The sequence below is a fragment of the Manihot esculenta genome, chromosome 16 (genome assembly GCF_001659605.2).
Source record: "Manihot esculenta cultivar AM560-2 chromosome 16, M.esculenta_v8, whole genome shotgun sequence".
NCBI lineage: Eukaryota > Viridiplantae > Streptophyta > Magnoliopsida > Malpighiales > Euphorbiaceae > Manihot > Manihot esculenta.
Window position 1 is genome coordinate 34056857 of NC_035176.2, and position 20166 is coordinate 34077022.

General features: G+C 41.6%; 2 protein-coding genes across 5 annotated transcripts; both read left to right on the plus strand.

The window, feature by feature from the left end:
* The first annotated feature begins 869 nt into the window (after positions 1–869).
* On the plus strand, positions 870–3310 carry LOC110603328 (probable LRR receptor-like serine/threonine-protein kinase At4g31250). The gene is made up of 3 exons (XM_021741023.2): positions 870–1557; positions 1684–2253; positions 2360–3310. Exons 1-3 carry the CDS (start codon positions 927–929, stop codon positions 3028–3030), a joined length of 1872 nt encoding a protein of 623 aa, XP_021596715.1. The 5' UTR covers positions 870–926; the 3' UTR covers positions 3031–3310.
* A 178-nt stretch (positions 3311–3488) lies between these two features.
* On the plus strand, positions 3489–6465 carry LOC110604055 (probable nucleoredoxin 3). Of its 4 annotated transcripts, none has more exons than XM_021742112.2 (4): positions 3489–3670; positions 3864–4918; positions 5171–5650; positions 5741–6465. In XM_021742112.2, the coding sequence occupies exons 2-4, from the start codon at positions 4817–4819 to the stop codon at positions 6320–6322; spliced, it is 1164 nt and encodes a 387-aa protein (XP_021597804.1). In that variant the 5' UTR covers positions 3489–3670; positions 3864–4816; the 3' UTR covers positions 6323–6465. The 4 variants fall into 4 exon arrangements, with proteins under 4 accessions (XP_021597804.1, XP_021597805.1, XP_021597807.1 ...); XM_021742113.2 differs by having other exon boundaries at positions 3880–4918; XM_021742115.2 differs by having other exon boundaries at positions 4766–4918.
* The last annotated feature ends 13701 nt before the right edge of the window (positions 6466–20166 follow it).

Sequence of the window (20166 nt, forward strand, 5' to 3'; positions counted from 1 at the left end):
GTAAGAAACAAATATTACCCTAGATAGATAACACAAAAGAATAAGAGTTTTAAGTTTTTAAAAATTTAAAACTTGACGAGAGAAAAAAAATTTTTATGGGAATGATTCTAATATCATTTAGAAAAATAATATTTTGTTGTATTTTACAATAGAGATTATAATTTATTTATATATGAGAGACGATATTTAAATAAAAAAAATTAAGTTTATGATTATACAGTTCCTAAAATTAAATAACTGATCTATCTATCAATATTTACTTACTATATTATTATATTTATTTTTTATAATCTATAATAATAAATTAAATTTAAATAATTTAATTTTGACGATAAAAAAACTATAAATTTTAATGGAAAAGGTGTAATATATTTTGTTTAATGTGTTTTTATTATATTACTTTTTTAAAATTTTTATTAAATCTCAAAAAAAATAAATTAAATTTTTTTATATTAATAAAATTTAATTAATCCATATTAAATATGGATGGACTTATCTCTCATTTCAATTAATTGCAAAAGCAAATTCTAGGCTAATCAGTCGTTATAATTCACAAAATATCATCGAAGACATCTTCTTGCAACATAGAAGTCGGAGTCATATTGTCGTCTTTTAATTTATTATTATTATTATTACAGACGGCTGACCAACAAGAAAACATCATTATTGTTATTAATTTGTTAGCATTACCATAAAAGCAAATGCTAAATACAAGGCATTAAACATCAAAATTAGCCGTGGGACCAACACAAAGAATTTATCACTTGCTCAGAACGCCGGCCTCCTTCATTAACAGCTCATTCTCTATTAGTTAAGGGGGCCTCCTCGATTATATATATTAATTTGTCTCTTTCCCATGCAGCATTTCATTTCATATTCCCTTCCAAGTACCATTACCCTATCACCATATTCATTTATGCTTCATTATGGGTCGAGCGGTAGAATGTTGGATTCCGTTGCTATTATTATTCTTTTTACCAACTTCATCGTCCAGTGATAGTAATGCTGCCATCCTCATCACCTTCAAGAACTTGCTGACTAATTCCGAGGCGCTTTACAATTGGAACGAGACAGTCAATCCATGCAATTGGGTTGGTTTGCATTGCAAAGATGGTGCGATTGATAAGTTGGCTCTGGAGAGCATGGGCCTCTCTGGCAAGATTGATATAGACTTACTCGTGCAGTTGCCTAAGTTGAGAGCCTTGAGCCTCATGAACAATAGCTTTGAGGGTCCATTGCCTGCGTTGAATAAACTCGCTTCCTTGAGGGCCTTGTATTTGTCCTCTAACAAATTCTCGGGTGAACTTGCTGACGATGCTTTTGCTGGAATGAACTCCCTGATCCAACTGTATTTGGCAAATAACAACTTCACTGGGCCAATCCCTTCTTCGCTTCTTCCCTTGTCCAAGCTTGTCAGACTCAGCCTCGAGAATAATCAATTTGAAGGCCAGATACCAGACTTTCAACAAAATTTCTCATTGTTTAACGTGTCCAATAACCATTTGAACGGTGAAATTCCGGCTGCCCTTGCCAGCATCAATCCAACTTCTTTTGCAGGTGATTTTTGTAATTGATCTATGTATGATCCTGCTCTAAAAAATAAATAATTTTTATTCTTTTTGTGTGGTTGCTCTCTCCATGTATCATGATGAAAATTAATAATTCAAATTTTGTACGAAGCAGGGAACGATGGCCTATGTGGAAAGCCGCTGTCTGCATGCAAGTCCTCCAAGAAGAAGACCATAATAATAATCGTGGTAGTTACCGCGAGTGTGATTGCATTAGCTGTACTGATTGCATTTGCCTATTTCCGTGGCAGCCGAAAGAAAACGACCCAGGTGAAGCAACTCCAAGTCCAAGGGACTAAAGCCCAAACCAAATTTGCCGTTATGGGTCAAAATGAATTTGCTCGATCCCCCGATAACGATCACAAAGGCCAGTTACATTTAGTAAGGAACGACAGGGAGAGATTTGACTTGCAAGACCTTCTGAGGGCCTCTGCTGAGGTTTTGGGCAGCGGGAATTTTGGGTCATCATATAAGGCACTTCTCTTAGATGGGCCTGCTATGGTTGTGAAGAGGTTTAGGGAAATGAATAACGTGGGTAAGCAAGAATTTCAAGAGCACATGAGTAGGCTGGGAAGATTGTCACATCGTAATTTGCTTCCTCTCGTCGCATTCTACTATAGAAAAGATGAAAAGCTTTTGATTTTTGACTTTGTTGAAAATGGGAGTTTGGCTAGTCATCTTCATGGTATTACTATTTCTCTCATCTTTTACATTTTGTAGCTACAATACAACAGGCACAATCTTTAACGTACCAAACTTTAAACTAAAAGAACGGAAATTTTTGTCATCAGCTAAGCGGGCCTCTGGACAACCAGCGCTTGACTGGCCGACTCGCCTAAAGATCGTCAAAGGGGTAGCAAGGGGTTTGGCCTATCTCCACAAAGAGTTCCCTACGCTAACTCTACCGCATGGCCACCTGAAATCCTCTAACGTGCTTCTGGACCATACTTTCGAGCCCCTCTTGACGGACTACGGGTTGGTGCCTGTGGTAAACAAACCTCATGCTCAACAAGTTATGGTTGCCTACAAGTCCCCAGAATTCACCCGAAGTGACCGCACCACAAGGAAGACCGATGTGTGGAGTCTCGGCATCCTTATACTGGAACTGTTGACCGGTAAATTTCCGGCCAATTATCTTAGACAAGGTAAAGGCGCCAATGCTGATCTGGCAACTTGGGTGAATTCGGTTGTCAGAGAAGAATGGACGGGAGAGGTGTTTGATATGGATATGAGAGGGACTAAGAATGGCGAGGGCGAGATGCTGAAGCTCTTGAAGATAGGGATGTGCTGCTGTGAATGGAGAGTAGAGAGAAGGTGGGATTTGAGGGAGGCTGTAGACAAGATCGAGGAGTTGAAGGAGAGAGACAACGATGATGACTTAAGTTCCAATGCAAGTGAAGGGGAATTCTGCTCTTCCAGAGCAATGACTGAGGACGATTTCTCTTTCTCTATCAACGGCTAATCACTGAAGCTGCTCTACTCTTTGAAAGAGTGCATTGGCTCAGAGGTCAATTTTGGCCATCAATTAGTCCTAGAAAAGCTCATTGGCTGATCAGGGATTACTGTGCGTTCTCAATTTTATGTTCATTTTCGTAATATGTTTATTTCGTCCAATTGATAATATATGTTAAATATGACACTGATAAAACTATTATATATATTTTATATGTAATTGGTTTCCAGTTTGTATTTGAAGAATAAGAAGCGGCTGCTTATTTTCACTGTCAGTTTCGTCCAACATCTTTAGTGGTATATTTTTTGGGTTTTGATCTCTTAATTGATATCAATAATTTTCTCTTAAGCCTGTATTAATAATTAAATGAGCTAAGAGCATAACTGGGGAAATGGAATATACCCGTGGCTACATGAGGTATGATCTACTTGCACGTATTATTATGCGATAGATAAAGACTCCCTATTTATCCTAAAAAGTGAACGCTTGCTTGCCTGCCTACAATTTGGATGCATCTATTCTCTTCTCACGATAACCTACCTATGTGCTCGCTCGCACATTCCCCTTCTCTTGGAATCTATAGTAAAATCCCCATCTTTCTCTTCCAAAGCCCACAGGCTTGATCCATCCATCGTCAGAAACTATTAAGGTACTTCTACTGCTATATTCCTTGGTACTTGCTGTGAGCCTAACTCCTTTAGAATTTGTTCTGCAATGGATAAAAAGCAAAAGACCCGAAACATAGCTTCTAGTGGGTTTCTTTCTTCTTCTTCTTTTTTCTTTTTTTAATTTTGTATTTTTTCTTTGTTTTCTTATTGGAATTTGATTACCGAATTAATTAGGAGTTGTGGTAGCTAGTCCATGCAGAAATCTCAGGTGATTGATGAAATTGTTGCCTTTTTCGTTCTTCGAAAATCGTGATAATCACTGGCAAAAAAAGAAAACTGTGATAAACCAAAGGTAATTTATTCAACAATTGTGTGTGACGGCACAATATTGTATCCATCAAATTGTTATCTCTTGTCCGAGCCGCTTAGCAAATTGTCGCCTCAGGTTTATGCTCTGCTCTAGCCTCTAGGGTTTTCTAAGCTATGCTTTGCTTGGGAACATTCTCTAATATTCCTCGTGAAATGGAAACAACCCAAAAAATTGGCATCATCAACTGATTTGTCACTGCCGGCTCAAAAAATGTACCAAAAGCTGTACTAGCTCATATATACAGGGCATGCACTGGCATAAGATCAACAAAATGTATCCTTCTCACACTATGGTAGGCCTTATTCTGGTTTGGACGGAATTAGTATTAGATTCATTTAGGCAAGTGTGCTGTCATTTCCATGAGGAGAAATGTCATAGATTCTCTTCTAAAAGTTTGGACTTTTTTTAAGAATTGGAAACCTTGTCTTTTTGCTCGAGAGATGGTGAGAATATATGAAACAGATGATTTTCTGTTCATTAATTTTTTTTTTTTTGGTTTACATTGTATGGTGTTGGTTCTTAATAGTCATCGGGTGTGCTCCACATGCATTCGCACTCCTCTGTGTTTCACGTTCTTTAGAAAAAGGCATTAATGCTCTAGTTATCTACAGAGAAATCTTTATTAGGCAGAGAAATAAAGTGATACAAAAAATAAAGTAATAGGAACAGAGAATTTTACATATGTACCCGTCCAAGATTCTTTTTGTGGAGGAATAACACTCTCCTGTAATTTTCTCTCTCTTTCTTTTGATCAACACGTCTCAAGGAAAGCATATAAAAGAGGGAGGGTGGATACCAGCTTTTACTCGTGGTTATAATGGCAGGGCCTGATAACCAAGCCAAGCCTATTGACAGAAGAGATTTTGCGACGGTCTTAGCATCCCAAGGGGTTGATTTTCTTATTTCCGTTGAAGGAAAGGCAAGTCCTTGTTTTTATTTTTTAAATATTTTATTCTTTATTCTTCACGCATACTACAAAACTGTGCTGTGTAATTAGTGCTAAAAGCTTTTTCTTTGATGCACCAGCTTATAGATTAGAAAAGGCTTTATAAGTTACTGAAAATGGAGAATTCAATATGAAAAAGAAAACTACTGAAGCTTGGGTAAAGTTTTCAATGAATTAATTAGAAGACTGATATAAAAGTCTTGTTTTCTTTTACGCTAACTTCAGGTACCCTTATCATCATGTGATGGGAAGATAATCTGCCTCTTCTTCTCGGCAAACTGGTGCAGGCCATGCAAAACCTTTGTTCCTCAGCTTGTGCAACTTTATAACAGCCTGAGAGATGAGGGTAAAAATCTAGAGATTATCTTAATCTCCTTTGACCGTGATGAGGATGGATTCAAGGAGCACTTCAAGTGCATACCGTGGCTTGCAGTTCCATTTGATGTGGAATTGAACAGAAAATTGAGTGAAATCTATGGCATCAATCGCATTCCATCATTTGTTTCATTGGCTTCAGATGAAATATCAATTGAAGAAGATCTGATTGGGTTGATAGAGGACTATGGTTCCCAAGCATTTCCCTTCACCTGGAGGAGAAGAGAGGAACTGAGGGCTATTGATGATGAAAAGCGCCGAGGTGGAAAACTAGAACAGCTTTTGGCGCACGAAGGACGAAATTATGTTTTATCTAGAGATGGTAGACAGGTAATTTACTTTTATCCCAATTGTAACATATTAACTTGGCCTTGTTTTTTTATTATATGTAATATGTCATTTTTTGTAAACTTTATGCAGATGACAATATCCGAACTTGTTGGGAAAACAATAGGCCTCTATTTTGGAGCATACTGGTGCCCTCCTAGCCGTGCCTTTACTACCCAACTTGTAAAAGCTTACAATGAGCTGGTAACCACAAGGAATGGATGCTTCGAAATTGTATTGGTGTCCACAGATCGAGACCTTATAGAATTTAATACCAACCTAAGTAACATGCCATGGCTTGCCATTCCATACGAGGATAGGACCCGTCAAGACCTGTGTAGGATATTCAACATTAAAGGGATTCCTGCTTTGGTGATGATTGGGGAGGATGGAAAGACTATTAGCACAGATGGGAAGGGGATGATTTCTTCGTATGGTGCCAAGGCCTTCCCGTTCACAGAGAGGAGGATTGCAGAGATAGAAGCAGGGTTGAAAAAGGAAGGAGATGCATTGCCTCAGCAAGTGAAGGACATAAAGCATCAACATGAATTGAAATTAGACATGGCAAAAGCCTATGTTTGCGACTCTTGTAAAAGGCAAGGGAGGTTCTGGGCATTCTCTTGTCAGGTGTGTGATTATGACCTTCACCCTGGATGTGTGCAAGAAACAGAGTAATTTTATCAATACTAGTGATAATAAAATTAAATATTAATACACTAGTCGTAACAATGCGTTAATTATTTTGGGTACTTCAACTGTAAGCAGTGATGGGTGTACTGCTGTTGATTTATATAGATATATTTACCCAAATTGATTTTTATTATTGATTTTTTTAATAATAAATGTATTTTTATAAATAGGAAATCAATTTAAATGATTTTTTTTATTAAAAAATCTAGACTTCATAGTTCTTTTCATATGTTGACTTCAACTTTTAACTTCATTCGCCATTTTTTTTGGTTATAAAGAGGAGTCTTAACCGACACTAGACATAAACAAATCTAGTGGAAGCCATTCCTATACTAATCGTAAAACAACTACATGTTGATGGTGCTTGGAGGAGCTGAGATCCTGTGGACACCTTTGGGGAACGCTTGTGCAAGATCGGCAAGTCCGTCCGCTAGCATATTTGCTTCCCGGTATATGTGTGCAAACCTAGCATCCCAATTCCTCTTGATCATGATCTGAATTGCCTAAAAAAGGAAGTGAAGCTGCATCGGGGGCTCAGCCTCTTGATTTATAAACTGAATGATTGCTGCATTATCGCATTCTATAATAACGTTCCTCCAGCCCATATCCCATGCCAGCCTTAACCCTTCTAAAATTGCCCTTCCTTCTGCGTTGGTGATAGGTCCCGACTCCCACATTCAGGACAAACCCACCAAGCCAGGTGTTAAGGTCATAGATTTTCAGGGATTAAAAACGTAATTTTTCAACATTAGAATTCCTAGAAAGCAATATTGAGATAAATCAGTATAAATTAGTGGGAAGATAAAAACCGAGATAATTTGTTGTAATTTATTTCCATGTATTTATTTTAGGAGTGTCATATGAGACATGTTGATATCTCCTCCTACAACAAGCCTATTTGTTTCTAAAACTCTTTATGAGGGAGTGACCAGTTTGCCACCAATAAGGACTGGGCCCAGCTAGCCATTGTAGGCTTGGGGAGTCTCTAGATAGTGCCTCAACTCCTTGTAGATCATCCCCTATCTATAAGTTGTGAGAGAATCGTTGCTATGATTGTGTAATGACTATTTTGCCCTTGAAATAAAATAAGTAGCTCATTCATTAAATCACAGTGTTGAGTTGCTATATTTGATGTGCTGGTGTTGCTATGATTATTGGTTGATGATATTTGATTGAATATTTGTAGTTTAACCCCGTTTTTATGATAACAGGACGGCAGGTCCTAACCCAAATATTCCGTTATGCAAGTGTACGCCTGAATTTACTGGGTGACTTGACTTAAAAAGAGTTCAAACCAGGTGCTGCACGGTTTCAGGCCAGTGTCAAAATCTGAAACCGTGACAATTGGTATTAGAGCAAGAAAGATCTGCGAGTAATATAAAGGAATGACGAAAAGAAACTCACGAGTGGATGCTCAGTTGAAGAGTTGTTGGATTGGGTAAATGAGTGCCCAACACAGGAAGGGATGTCCCTTGCTTTTGAGTAATGAGATTAGCGCAGTGAGGCGCTAGAAAAGAAGAATGTCGAACTGGAAGAGAAAAATGAATACTTTCTGGCTATGGTAGCTAGATTCTTTAGAACTGAGGGTGGGCCAAAAGATCCTGAGGCCACCCAATATCCTGTTAAGAGAAATGGGGTGACTCGCGGTTGTCGAAATCGGTCAAAAATAACCTTTCCGGTTATCAACAATATTACTACTGCAGATAGTGGTAAAGGATCAAATCCACAGAGAATTGAAAACTTATCTATTTTCCTTTTCAAGACCAAGATAATTAACTGAAACAAAAATAAACTGAAAGAGAAGTAATCTGAAAGCGAAATAAACGGAAAGCAAAATAAATTGAACGCGAAATAAACTGAAAGCGAAACAAACTGAAAGCGAAATAAACTGAAACGAGATAAAACTGAAACCAACTAAACTGAAAATAAAATGGTGGGTTTTGATATTGATTTAATTGATCTAAAACTGAAAGCAATAAAAGGAAAGCAATAAAAGTAAAGCAAATAATAAAAATAAAGAGAAATCAATAATAAGAAAGATCTAGTTGAAGAATTGGATCCACTTCAGTTGTTGGGATTGATCATTGAAATTTATGTTCTTTTGATTGATTCAATAGATTAGTTATGAAGATGGAAAACGCTTCTCACCACCATATCTCTCCTTATGATTAAACCAATTAGGGAATGTCCTCTAATTAATTACTAATTAACAAATTGTCAAGGAATATCCTTGGGCCTTGGAATGTCCTTGGGCCTTAAGCATCAAAACAATTGTTAATTGCATGAAGAAATAGAGAGAGCCAATCCTAGCTACTCAAACGCATTAGATGTTGCTAGATCATACAATTTTCTTAGTTTTTGCACCAAGTGTTCTTATGTTTGAACAATCCAAGCAATTACGGACTTAAAACTATTCAAACCAATAATATATTACCTTAAAATCAAGAATCAAGTGGCCACATTGATCAAAATAATAGAGCAATAATGGAATCAAGCATGAAATTGTATGAATATTGAATAAACCAAAGACAACCAACTTATGTTCAGATCTCACAATCCATAAAACAACTAAAGTTTCAACCACTCTTCAACTAGAATAAAAGGTTTCAGCCTCTCATAGCTGAACCAAAACAGAAAATTAAAGAAAAGAAGAAGAAAGAAGAACCGAATTGGAGGTGGAAAAGCCTTGGAGTGTGGCTGCCCTTCTTGGCCGAATGGGGAGAATTGTCTCTATGGGGTGTGCGGCAGCTTTAGAGGTCTTTTTATAGTGTTCTTGTCATGCCCTATGTAACGACCCTAAAATGGACCGTCACCGGCGCTAGGATTCAGGTCGGCTTAAGGCCGCCAGAACCCGTAGCAAGCCTGCTATACTCTCTGAGTACCTGTAAAATCTCATACATGGTCATACATTTTCTGTGAAAATAAAACTTTTCTCTGGACCAAGACTTAACATGTGCATGCACTATCTCTGTACTCTGTACCCTTGACTAGAGCTTGCTCTAGATGGGTTAATTCATACCTGTTAAGTCTGGTTTTTCACATATTCTGTAAAACAGTTATATAAACAGACCATGTATACAAAGGATTTACAACACAAACATAATTAAGTCAAGCACAATTCTAACTTTATACACAACTGGTACAGCTCTTGAATATTACATGTCCACAATAGTCTATTACAACACTCTTCTCTCTTCTTGTACTCTGCTGGACTTCCCTTGTACACTGTACACTGAACCTGCAAGACTGGGGTTAAGGGAGTGGGATGAGCTCTATAGCCCAGTGAGTAGAACAGTAAAACAAGTCATTAACACATGATCTTATGGAATGCATCATATCACAGACAAGTCACATCAAGGGTAAATCTGTCACCACATAGTCCCAGTAACTGTGCCGTGCCAGGCCGTAGACTGAGGTCCTGGTCTTCCTGTACTGTATATGTATACATGTATATAACACCTGTCCTTACCATTTGCCAGGGCGTAGACTGGGCACATGGTCTTTACTATACCTGCCAGGGCGTAGACTGGGCACCTGGACTTTCCTATACCTGCCAGGCCGTAGAATGGGGTCCTGGACTTCCTGTCTGGAACTATTGGATCATTCAGCATTCACCCACATCAACAAATAAGTATGCAATGCAACATCTTAGTGGATTCTAATGCAATCAACCTATTGCATATCCTGGTGCATGAAAGATGCTAACAGCATTCAGTCTCAATTAAAACGAGTATTAAGTTTAGTTCCACTCACCTCTGGCTATCTGGACTGACTCTGCAGGCTCTGTAAACTCTGGAGCAGTACTAACTACTGCTCTATCTGGTTCCTCTGGTCTATGCCTACACAGATGGACTCAAATGAGGGACCAAACTAGCTTATGAACAACTCTATTAAACTCCCCAAGAATCCCCTTACACTCACTCAAATATCCATGCAAAGCATACAAAGGAAGGCTGGACAGGACACTTTCGGCGGCAGGTTCGGCGGCTGAAAGTCCTCTCCAGAGCCGAAACTCATGCACCTTCGGCGGCCGAAGCTCAACTTTCGGCAGCCGAACCCTTTCGGGGGCAAGTTTCGGGGGCTGAAAGACACTCCAGAGACAAAAGTCTCTAACCTTCGGCTGCACCTTCGGCGGCCGAAACTCCCCTCCAGAGCCGAAAGTCCAAAGGCTCGGGGGCAAGCTTAGGCAACTGAAGTCACCTCCTCACACATTCGGCGGCCGAACCCTTCTTCGGCGGCCGAAGCTGGGTTCATCAGCAAGGCAAAACCTTGCTCTGCCTCACGCCAAAATGCACCAAAACTTCCCAAACGCAAACACCTTAACTCCTCAACATGCATACACCTAAGTATATGCTCAAAGGGGTCAGAACCTACTTAAAAACCCCAACAACACAAAACATATAACACATATACAAGCTGTTTCACAAAAATATCAAAAATACTCTCTTTTACCCTAAACATGCAACTCTCCCCAAAACCTCAAAACTCTTCCATAAATCATGAAAACAAACTCAGGATCTTCACTTACCTCTTGAAACCAAGAAGATGAACGATCCTAACGTGGAGTTTTGGAGCAACTCTCCTTTAAACTCTCCAAATTTCACAACTTTGTGTTTTTAGCTCAAAACCTTCAAAAGAACATAAAAATCAATCAAACCTTTACATGATTTGATGAAAACATGAAGAAAACATGAAGAAAACTTCTGAAGGACAGGGTCTCACCTCAGAAAGTGAAAGGGAACGGCAATACTTATCCTTTCAACCGACTGAGGGCCTTTTATAGGTGGCTGGCCAGACCACCTTCGGCGGCCACACGTGAAACCGAAAGCCATGCATGTTCGGCGGCCGAACCTGGCTTTTCTGCCTTGGTTCTTTTCTTTCAAACACTAAGGTCCATTTAACTTAAAACCATTAAAACATGCTACATTACGTTAGAAAAAACATAAAGCTTCCCTTCTAGAGCCATTCGACATCCTGGATTCCACCGGACGACAGGAATTCTGATGCCGGACTCTAACCGAGTATTACATTCTCCCCCCCCTTAAGAACATTTGTCCTCGAATGTGCCTCAAACAAACAAATAAACACATAAAAAGGAGGAAAACTAACCTCAAAACAGATATGGATACTGCTGGAGCATAGACTCCCGCGTCTCCCAGGTGCACTCTTCTAGATTATGGTGGTTCCACAGGACTTTCACTATCGGAATCTCCTTGGTTCTTAGCTGTCTGATCTGTGTGTCCAGAATCCGTACTGGCTGCTCTACATAGGTGAGATCTCTAAGAATCTCCACATCAGGCTCACTCAGAACCTGACTCGGATCTGACACAAACTGCCGTAGCATAGAAACATGAAATACCGGGTGAATTCGCTCCATAGAAGTAGGTAAATCCAGCTTATACGACACATTTCCGATCCTCTGCAAAATCTCAAAGGGTCCAATGTACCATGGAGCTAATTTGCCTTTCTTTCCAAAACGAACCACTCCTTTCATTGGAGACACTTTCAGCAATACCATGCTACCCTCCTGAAACTCTAACAGTTTCCTGCGAACGTCCGCATAGCTTTTCTGTCTACTCTGAGCTGTTCTGATCCTCTCTCTGATCATAGGCACTGTTCTACTGGTAATCTCTACCAACTCTGGTCCTGCAAGAGCTTTCTCTCCTACCTCTTCCCAGCAAACAGGTGATCTGCACTTCCTTCCATATAACGCTTCATAAGGAGCCATCCCGATGCTAGCATGATGACTGTTATTGTAGGCAAACTCCACCAGAGGTAGATGCTGCCTCTAAGAACCGCCAAAGTCTAACACACACATTCTGAGCATATCCTCAATGGTCTGGATGGTCCTCTCTGACTGTCCATCAGTCTGCGGATGGAAAGCAGTGCTAAAATCCAACCTCGTGCCCATCGCACTCTGCAGACTTCGCCAAAATCGAGAGGTGAACTGAGGTCCTCTGTCTGAAACTATAGACATCGGAACTCCATGTAATCTCACTATCTCATCCAGATATACTTGTGCCAACTTATCTACAGAATAGTTACTCTGCACTAGAATGAAATGAGCAGATTTCGTGAGTCTGTCCACAATCACCCATATAGAGTCTATCCTGTTGGACGCTGCCGGTAAGCCCACTACAAAATCCATAGCTATGTTCTCCCATTTTCACTCTGGAATCGGCAGTGGGTTAAGCATTCCAGCCGGCTTCTGATGTTCCAGTTTCACCCTCTGACAAACTTCACAAGCTGTCACGAACTGCGCCACTTCTTTCTTCATGGCTGGCCACCAATAGACCCTCTTCAGATCCTGATACATCTTGGTGGCTCCTGAGTGAACACTATACCTCGCATTATGAGCTTCCCTCATAATGTCTTCCTTCAGACTGCTACTATCTGGTACACAAAGTCGACTCCCATAGCGAAGGATCCCTTTGCTGTCAAATCTGAACTCGGCACTGTTGCCTGACTGAACAGTCCTGGCAATTTTCATCAACTCTGGGTCCTCGTGCTGTTTCTGAGCTATCTGCTCCAGAAACACTGGTGGCACTCTCATCTGTGCTATCAATGCACCCGTACCAGACAACTCTAACTGTAACCCTTCCTCAATGAGCTTATAAAGCTCCATCACTATTGGTCTCCGCTCTGCTGCTATATGGGATAAACTACCTAGTGACTTCCGGCTTAGGGCGTCTGCCACAATATTCGCCTTACCCGGATGATACTGGATCTTACAATTATAATCACTGAGCAATTCTACCCATCTTCTCTGCCTCAAATTCAGCTCTCTCTAGCTCAAGATGTACTGTAAACTCTTGTGATCAGTGAAGATCTCGCATTTAACCCCGTAGAGGTAATGCCTCCACATCTTGAGTGCAAAGATAACTGCTGCCATCTCTAGGTCATGGGTGGGGTAATTCAACTCGTGCTTCTTCAACTGTCTCGAAGCATAAGCAATCACTCTATCACTCTGCATCAAAACACAGCCCAATCCCACTCGAGATGCATCACAGAACACTGTGAAATCCTCGTTACTAACAGGCAGAGCTAGCACTGGTGCTGATGTCAATCTCCTTTTGAGCTCCTCAAAGCTCTCTTCACACTGGTCTGACCAGACAAACTTCTGGTTCTTCTGAGTCAGTTTGGTCATAGGAGCAGCTATCTTCGAGAAGTCCTTAACGAACCTCCTGTAGTAACCTGCCAGTCCCAAAAAGCTTTTAATCTCAGTCACTGTAGTGGGTATGGGCCAGTTAGCTACAGCCTCTATCTTCTTGGGGTCTACCTCAATCCCTTCTGCTGATAATACGTGTCCCAAGAAGGAAATGCTCCTCAACCAAAACTCACACTTAGAGAACTTGGCATACAAACCATGCTCTCTCAGTGTCTGCAGAACTATCCTCAGATGCTGGGCATGCTCCTCTGCATCTCTGGAATACACTAAGATATCGTCAATGAAAACAATAACAAAGTGATCCAGATACTCACTGAAAACTCTGTTCATGAGATCCATGAATGCTGCAGGGGCGTTAGTCAACCCGAACGACATCACTAAGAACTCATAATGCCCATATATGGTCCTGAAAGCTGTCTTTGGCACATCTGCCTCTCTAACTCTCAACTGATGATACCCGGATCTCAGATCTATTTTAGAGAAACAACCTGCTCCAGCTAGCTGGTCGAATAGATCATCAATCCTCGGTAAAGGATACCTATTCTTGGTAAAGGATACCTATTCTTGGTAGTGACCTTGTTCAACTGTCTGTAGTCGATACAAAGTCTGAGGGATCCATCCTTCTTTCTGACAAAGAGCACTGGAGCACCCCAAGGTGAGGTACTAGGGCGGATGAAACCCTTATCTACCAAATCCTGCAACTGTTCTTTCAACTCCTTTAACTCTACTGGCGCCATCCTGTAGGGAGGAATAGAGATAGGTCTGGTATCAGGCAGCAATTCTATTTCAAACTCTATCTCCCTATCAGGTGGTAGTCCTGGTAAGTCGTCTGGGAACACATCTGGAAAGTCTCGAACTACTGTTACTGCGGCTGGTTCCCTAACCTGACTATCTAGCTCCCTCACATGAGCTAGAAACCCCTGACAACCCCTCCTAAGCAAACGACGAGCCTGAAGGGCTGAAATCAAACCTCTGGGTGTACCCCTCCTGTCTCCTCTGAAGACACACTCTGACCCATTCTGGTCTCTGAGACTAACTACCTTCTCTTTACAGTCCAAGGTCGCACCATATGCAGATAACCAATCCATCCCTAGAATGACATCAAAATCTGTCAAGTCTAGAACCACGAGGTCAGCTGGAAGGCATCTACCCTCTATGAACACTGGACTGAAATGACAGACTGACACTGCCACTGATGGGTCACACTTGGGTCCACTGACCCAGAGAGGATACTCTAACTCAGAAATCATCAAACCCAATCTCTCTATGGCTCGCGAAGCAATAAAGGAATGAGAAGCACCGGGGTCCATCAAAGCATACACATCTGAACACCCAATGATGAGCTTACCTGACACCACTGTGTTTGACGTGTTCGCCTCCTCCTGTGTCACAGTGAAAATCCGTGCTGGGGCTACCGGATTTCCACCTCGGGAACCTGCTGCTGAAGTAGAGGCTGCCCCTCTCCCTCTACCTCTGCCACTACTCTGAGGCATGACTGGAGCTGTTGGTTGTACTACTGGCTGTACCACACTACCTGAACTCATCTGCTGGGATGGTGCAAAAGTCACTTGAGGACATTCCCGAGCAAAATGCCCTTCCTGTCCACATCGATAACAGGCTGAAGATCTCAACTGACAAGCTCCCTTGTGTGGTCTCCCACATCTCCTACATACTGGACTGCTTGCGCCAGAGCTTGAGCCACTACCTATTCCCAGACCAGACTTGGCTTTACTCCAGAACTTATTCTTTGTTCCTTTTGCCTTTTCCCATCTTTTGCTGCCTGAAGTTGCTGAACTGGGGGCCTTAGAACCCGAAGCCTGTGCCTTTGACTGTCTCTGAATATTGGCACTTGCTTCCATTTTCCTGGCTGCGTCCACTATAGTGTGGAAACTCTCCTTTTCTGCTGGAAGAATCAAGGAAGAATACCTGGGATGCAATCTCATAGTATATCTCCTTGCCTTCTTTTGATCAGTATCATAGGCTTGACCCACATACTGAAGCAAATCCAGGAACTTATCTGTAAATTCATCAACACTCATCTCGTCTATCTGTCTCAACTGCTCAAATTCCATTACTTTCATCTCCCTAGAACTATCAGGAAAAGCCCACCCTGTAAATTCATTGGCGAACTCTCCCCACGACATATTGTCCATCCTGGGCTCCATATAGTTTTTGAACCAGTCTCGCGCTTTCTTACACTTCAGTGTAAACCCCGCCATTTCTATGGCTCTGCTATCATCTGCTCCCAACTCATCAGTGATCATCTTCACAATTCTAAGATACTCAAATGGATCATCTCCTGGATTGAATTTAGGAGCATCCAATTTCAAATACTCTGTCATTTGCACCTTACTTCCCCCAGATGAGCTAGGTTGTTGTGCTGCAACAACAGGGGCTACTGGTTCTGGTTGTGATGGTGGAGGTACTGGTTCATTTAGCTCTGGGTGTGCTGCACTTAGATGACTAGGTGAAGGTGGATACATAGGATATGGTGGGTAATAATGAGGATAAGGCATATATGGCATGTAAGTAGAATATGGGGCAAAACTAGAGTACTCCGACATACCTCCCATCGGATACCCTGGGTCCTGTGAAAAGGCTGGATAACCAAAACCTGAGGCCTGAGCGCCTCCCTGCGACTCTCCCATACCTTCTTCAGATCTGCCTACACTCATGCTTTCATCTATAGACTGGTCAATCTCCATAGCCTCCCTCACTTCCTCTGATCTTCCTCCTCTCACTGTACCTCTTCTGCTCTCGTCTACAGACCTTCTAGGGTCTATTGACGTACCTTCCCTGCTAGATCTCTGTGACCTTGCCCTTGGCAATGCAAGAGGACGAGCAGCTGTTCGCTCACTATCTGGTGGGACTCCAGTCAATCGTGCTGATTGACGAGTTTCTCGCATTTTAACTCTGGAAAACAACACATAACATAGCATATCAGCATATATTTAACTCATATATCTCAATACTGCACATGCATAAATCATGGCATTTCATATCACCAAATAGACAGGACTCAACATCCTATCCTAGTGGACATGCTTCCCTATTGTGCTTGACTTCCTCTACCCTCTATGAGCCCGACACTCTCTCTATAGGTCTGATCATGTGAACCTAGGGCTCTGATACCAATCTGTAACGACCCTAAAATGGACCATCACCGGCGCTAGGATTCAGGTCGGCTTAAGGCCTCCAGAACCCGTAGCAAGCCTGCTATACTCTTTGAGTACCTGTAAAATCTCATACATGGTCATACATTTTCTGTGAAAATAAAACTTTTCTCTGGACCAAGACTTAACCTGTGCATGCACTATCTCTGTACTCTGTACCCCTGACTAGAGCTTGCTCTAGATGGGTTAATTCATACCTGTTAAGCCTGATTTTTCACATATTCTGTAAAATAGTTATATAAATAGATCATGCATACAAAGGATTTACAACACAAACATAACTAAGTCAAGCACAATTCTAACTTTATACACAACTGTACAGCTCTTGAATATTACATGTCCACGATAGTCTATTACAACACTCTTCTCTCTTCCTGTACTCTGCTGGACTTCCCCTGTACACTGTACACTGAACCTGCAAGACTGGGGTTAAGGGAGTGGGATGAGCTCTATAGCCCAGTGAGTAGAACAATAAAACAAGTCATTAACACATGATCTTATGGAATGCATCATATCACAGACAAGTCACATCAAAGGTAAATTTGTCACCACATAGTCCCAGTAACTGTGCCGTGCCAGGCCGTAGACTGGGGTCCTGGTCTTCCTGTACTGTATATGTATACGTGTATATAACACCTGTCCTTACCATTTGCCAGGGCGTAGACTGGGCACCTGGTCTTTACTATACCTGCCAGGCCGTAGAATGGGGTCCTGGACTTCCTGTCTGGAACTATTGGATCATTCAGCATTCACCCACATCAACAAATAAGTATGCAATGCAACATCTTAGTGGATTCTAATGCAATCAACCTATTGCATATCATGGTGCATGAAAGATGCTAACAGCATTCAGTCTCAATTAAAACGAGTATTAAGTTTAGTTCCACTCACCTCTGGCTATCTGGACTGACTCTGCAGGCTCTGTAAACTCTGGAGCAGTACTCACTGCTGCTCTCTCTGGTTCCTCTGGTCTGTGCCTACACAGATGGACTCAAATGAGGGACCAAACTAGCTTATGAACAACTCTATTAAACTCCCCAAGAATCCCCTTACACTCACTCAAACATCCATGCAAAGCATGCAAAGGAAGGCTGGATAGGACACTTTCGGCGGCAGATTCGGCGGCCGAAAGTCCTCTCCAGAGCCGAAACTCATGCACCTTCGGCGGCCGAAGCTCAACTTTCGGCAGCCGAACCCTTTCGGGGGCAAGTTTCGGGGGCTGAAAGGCACTCCAGAGACGAAAGTCTCTAACCTTCGGCGGCACCTTCGGCGGCCGAAACTCCTCTCCAGAGCCGAAAGTCCAAAGGCTCGAGGGCAAGCTTAGGCAACCGAAGTCACCTCCTCACACATTCGGCGGCCGAACCCTTCTTCGGTGGCCGAAGCTGGGTTCATCAGCAAGGCAGAACCTTACTCTGCCTCACGCCAAAATGCACCAAAACTTCCCAAACGCAAACACCTCAACTCCTCAACATGCATACACCTAAGTATATGCTCAAAAGGGTCAGAACCTACCTAAAAACCCCAACAACACAAAACATATAACACATATACAAGCTGTTTCACAAAAATATCAAAAACACTCTCTTTTACCCTAAACATGCAACTCTCCCCAAAACCTCAAAACTCTTCCATAAATCATGAAAACAAACTCAGGATCTTCACTTACCTCTTGAAACCAAGAAGATGAATGATCCTAACGTGGAGTTTTGGAGCAACTCTCCTTCAAACTCTCCAAACTTCACAACTTTGTGTTTTTAGCTGAAAACCTTCAAAAGAACATAAAAATCAATCAAACCTTTGCATGATTTGATGAAAACATGAAGAAAACTTCAGAAGGACAGGGTCTCACCTCAGAAAGTGAAAGGAAACGGTAATACTTATCCTTTCAACCGATTGAGGGTCTTTTATAGGTGGCTGGCCAGACCACCTTCGGCGGCCACACGTGAAACCGAAAGCCATACATGTTCGGCGGTTGAATGTCACCTTCGGCGGCCGAACCTGGCTTTTCTGCCTTGGTTCTTTTCTTTCAAACACTAAGGTCCATTTAACTTAAAACCATTAAAACATGCTACATTACGTTAGAAAAAACATAAAGCTTCCCTTCTAGAGCCATTCGACATCCTGGATTCCACCGGACGACAGGAATTCCGATACCGGACTCTAGCCGGGTATTACACCCTAGTTGCTGCCCACGTTGCTTCAAGCTGCTGCCCAAATCTGCCCATGCTTTGTTGCCAATGTGTTTGTGAAGGGAGAATGGCGTGTGGCTTGGTCCACATGTGCAAAGTGTGGGGCTGCCCTTCACTTACTTGCTGCCCAATTGTCTCTTGGCTGCCCATATGCTTTCAAAAGGCTGCCCAAGGATTAAGTTGCTGCCCAATTTCCTCTTCACACCTTCCTTGCCGCCCATGCACAAATAAGGAAGGTGGAGCCTCCTTTTGCAATTTGAATTTTGAATGTGCAAGACATGAGGTGGCAAGCATGTGATCTTTGGATTTAGCTTCCTTAATAAGCTGGATTTTGAAATTCAAAATTTGAATATGAATCTTGAAGATTTGAATTTCAAAATACTTTTCTTATTTGGCTCTTCATTTATGGCAACTTGAAATTTGGCTTCTTGAATAAGGAGGTGGCTACTTGGAGATTTGAAATTTGAATTTCAAATTGCTTTGACTGAATGTTCTTTCCTTCTTTGCCACTTTCCTTATTTAGAAATTTCCTTATTTAGCTTCACTTGATTTCAACTTAGCAGGCTTGCTTTCTTTTGCTCCATTTAAGGTAGTTTTAAGGGTATTTTCTCCAAAATATCTCTTTATACCTAATATCTGCAAAATATGATTAAACCCACAAAATTAGGCAGAAAAGATGTAAATAAACATCAATAACATCATGATAAAGTGGACTAAAATATGCTCTATCAGGGGGTAAGGATGTGCTAAGAGAGTCTGAGGTCATCCAAAATCCTGCCAAGAGGAGTAGGGATGAGGATGTGCCAAGAGAGCTTGAGGCCATCCAAGATCCCGCCAAAAAAGTAGAGGTGAGGGTGTGCCAATAGAGAATGAGGCCACCCAAAATCCTAGTGAACGGTTTCGGGGAAAAGGTAGACCAACAGAGCTTGAGGCCTCTCGGCGCCTGAAACATTCTCGTGATGCCTGATTAGGTAATTTGGAAAGTAGAGTTGTTGAACTGGAGGCAGTGGCCTCTCATGTGGGAGAGATTATGAAAAAAATTGAGTCCTTTACGACTTCCCATGATAATCTCACGGGGACGGTTGACGAGCTCAAAGAGGGTGTTAAAGAGTCAGTTAATGACATTCGAAATGAGCTGCAGTTTTTAAAAAGTGAAGTAAAAGTATTAATGAGAGTCGCTAGAGAGCTGACACCAAAAGCCTCTGAGTTGACTGAGTCTAAAGTTCCAGAGCCAAAGGCTTTTGGAGGGGTCCAGGGTGCAAATGAGGTAGAGAACTTCCTCTTTGATATGGAGTTATT

Bases quoted from the DNA above. Each gene is read 5' to 3' on its own strand.
- LOC110604055 (XM_021742112.2), top strand. From the start codon at position 4,817: ATGGCAGGGCCTGATAACCAAGCCAAGCCTATTGACAGAAGAGATTTT. The intron at 4,919-5,170 runs GCAAGTCCTTGT...CGCTAACTTCAG, and splicing joins TTATTTCCGTTGAAGGAAAG to GTACCCTTATCATCATGTGA. The intron at 5,651-5,740 runs GTAATTTACTTT...AACTTTATGCAG, and splicing joins TATCTAGAGATGGTAGACAG to ATGACAATATCCGAACTTGT.
- LOC110603328 (XM_021741023.2), top strand. From the start codon at position 927: ATGGGTCGAGCGGTAGAATGTTGGATTCCGTTGCTATTATTATTCTTT. The intron at 1,558-1,683 runs GTGATTTTTGTA...TGTACGAAGCAG, and splicing joins CAATCCAACTTCTTTTGCAG to GGAACGATGGCCTATGTGGA. The intron at 2,254-2,359 runs GTATTACTATTT...TTTTGTCATCAG, and splicing joins TTTGGCTAGTCATCTTCATG to CTAAGCGGGCCTCTGGACAA.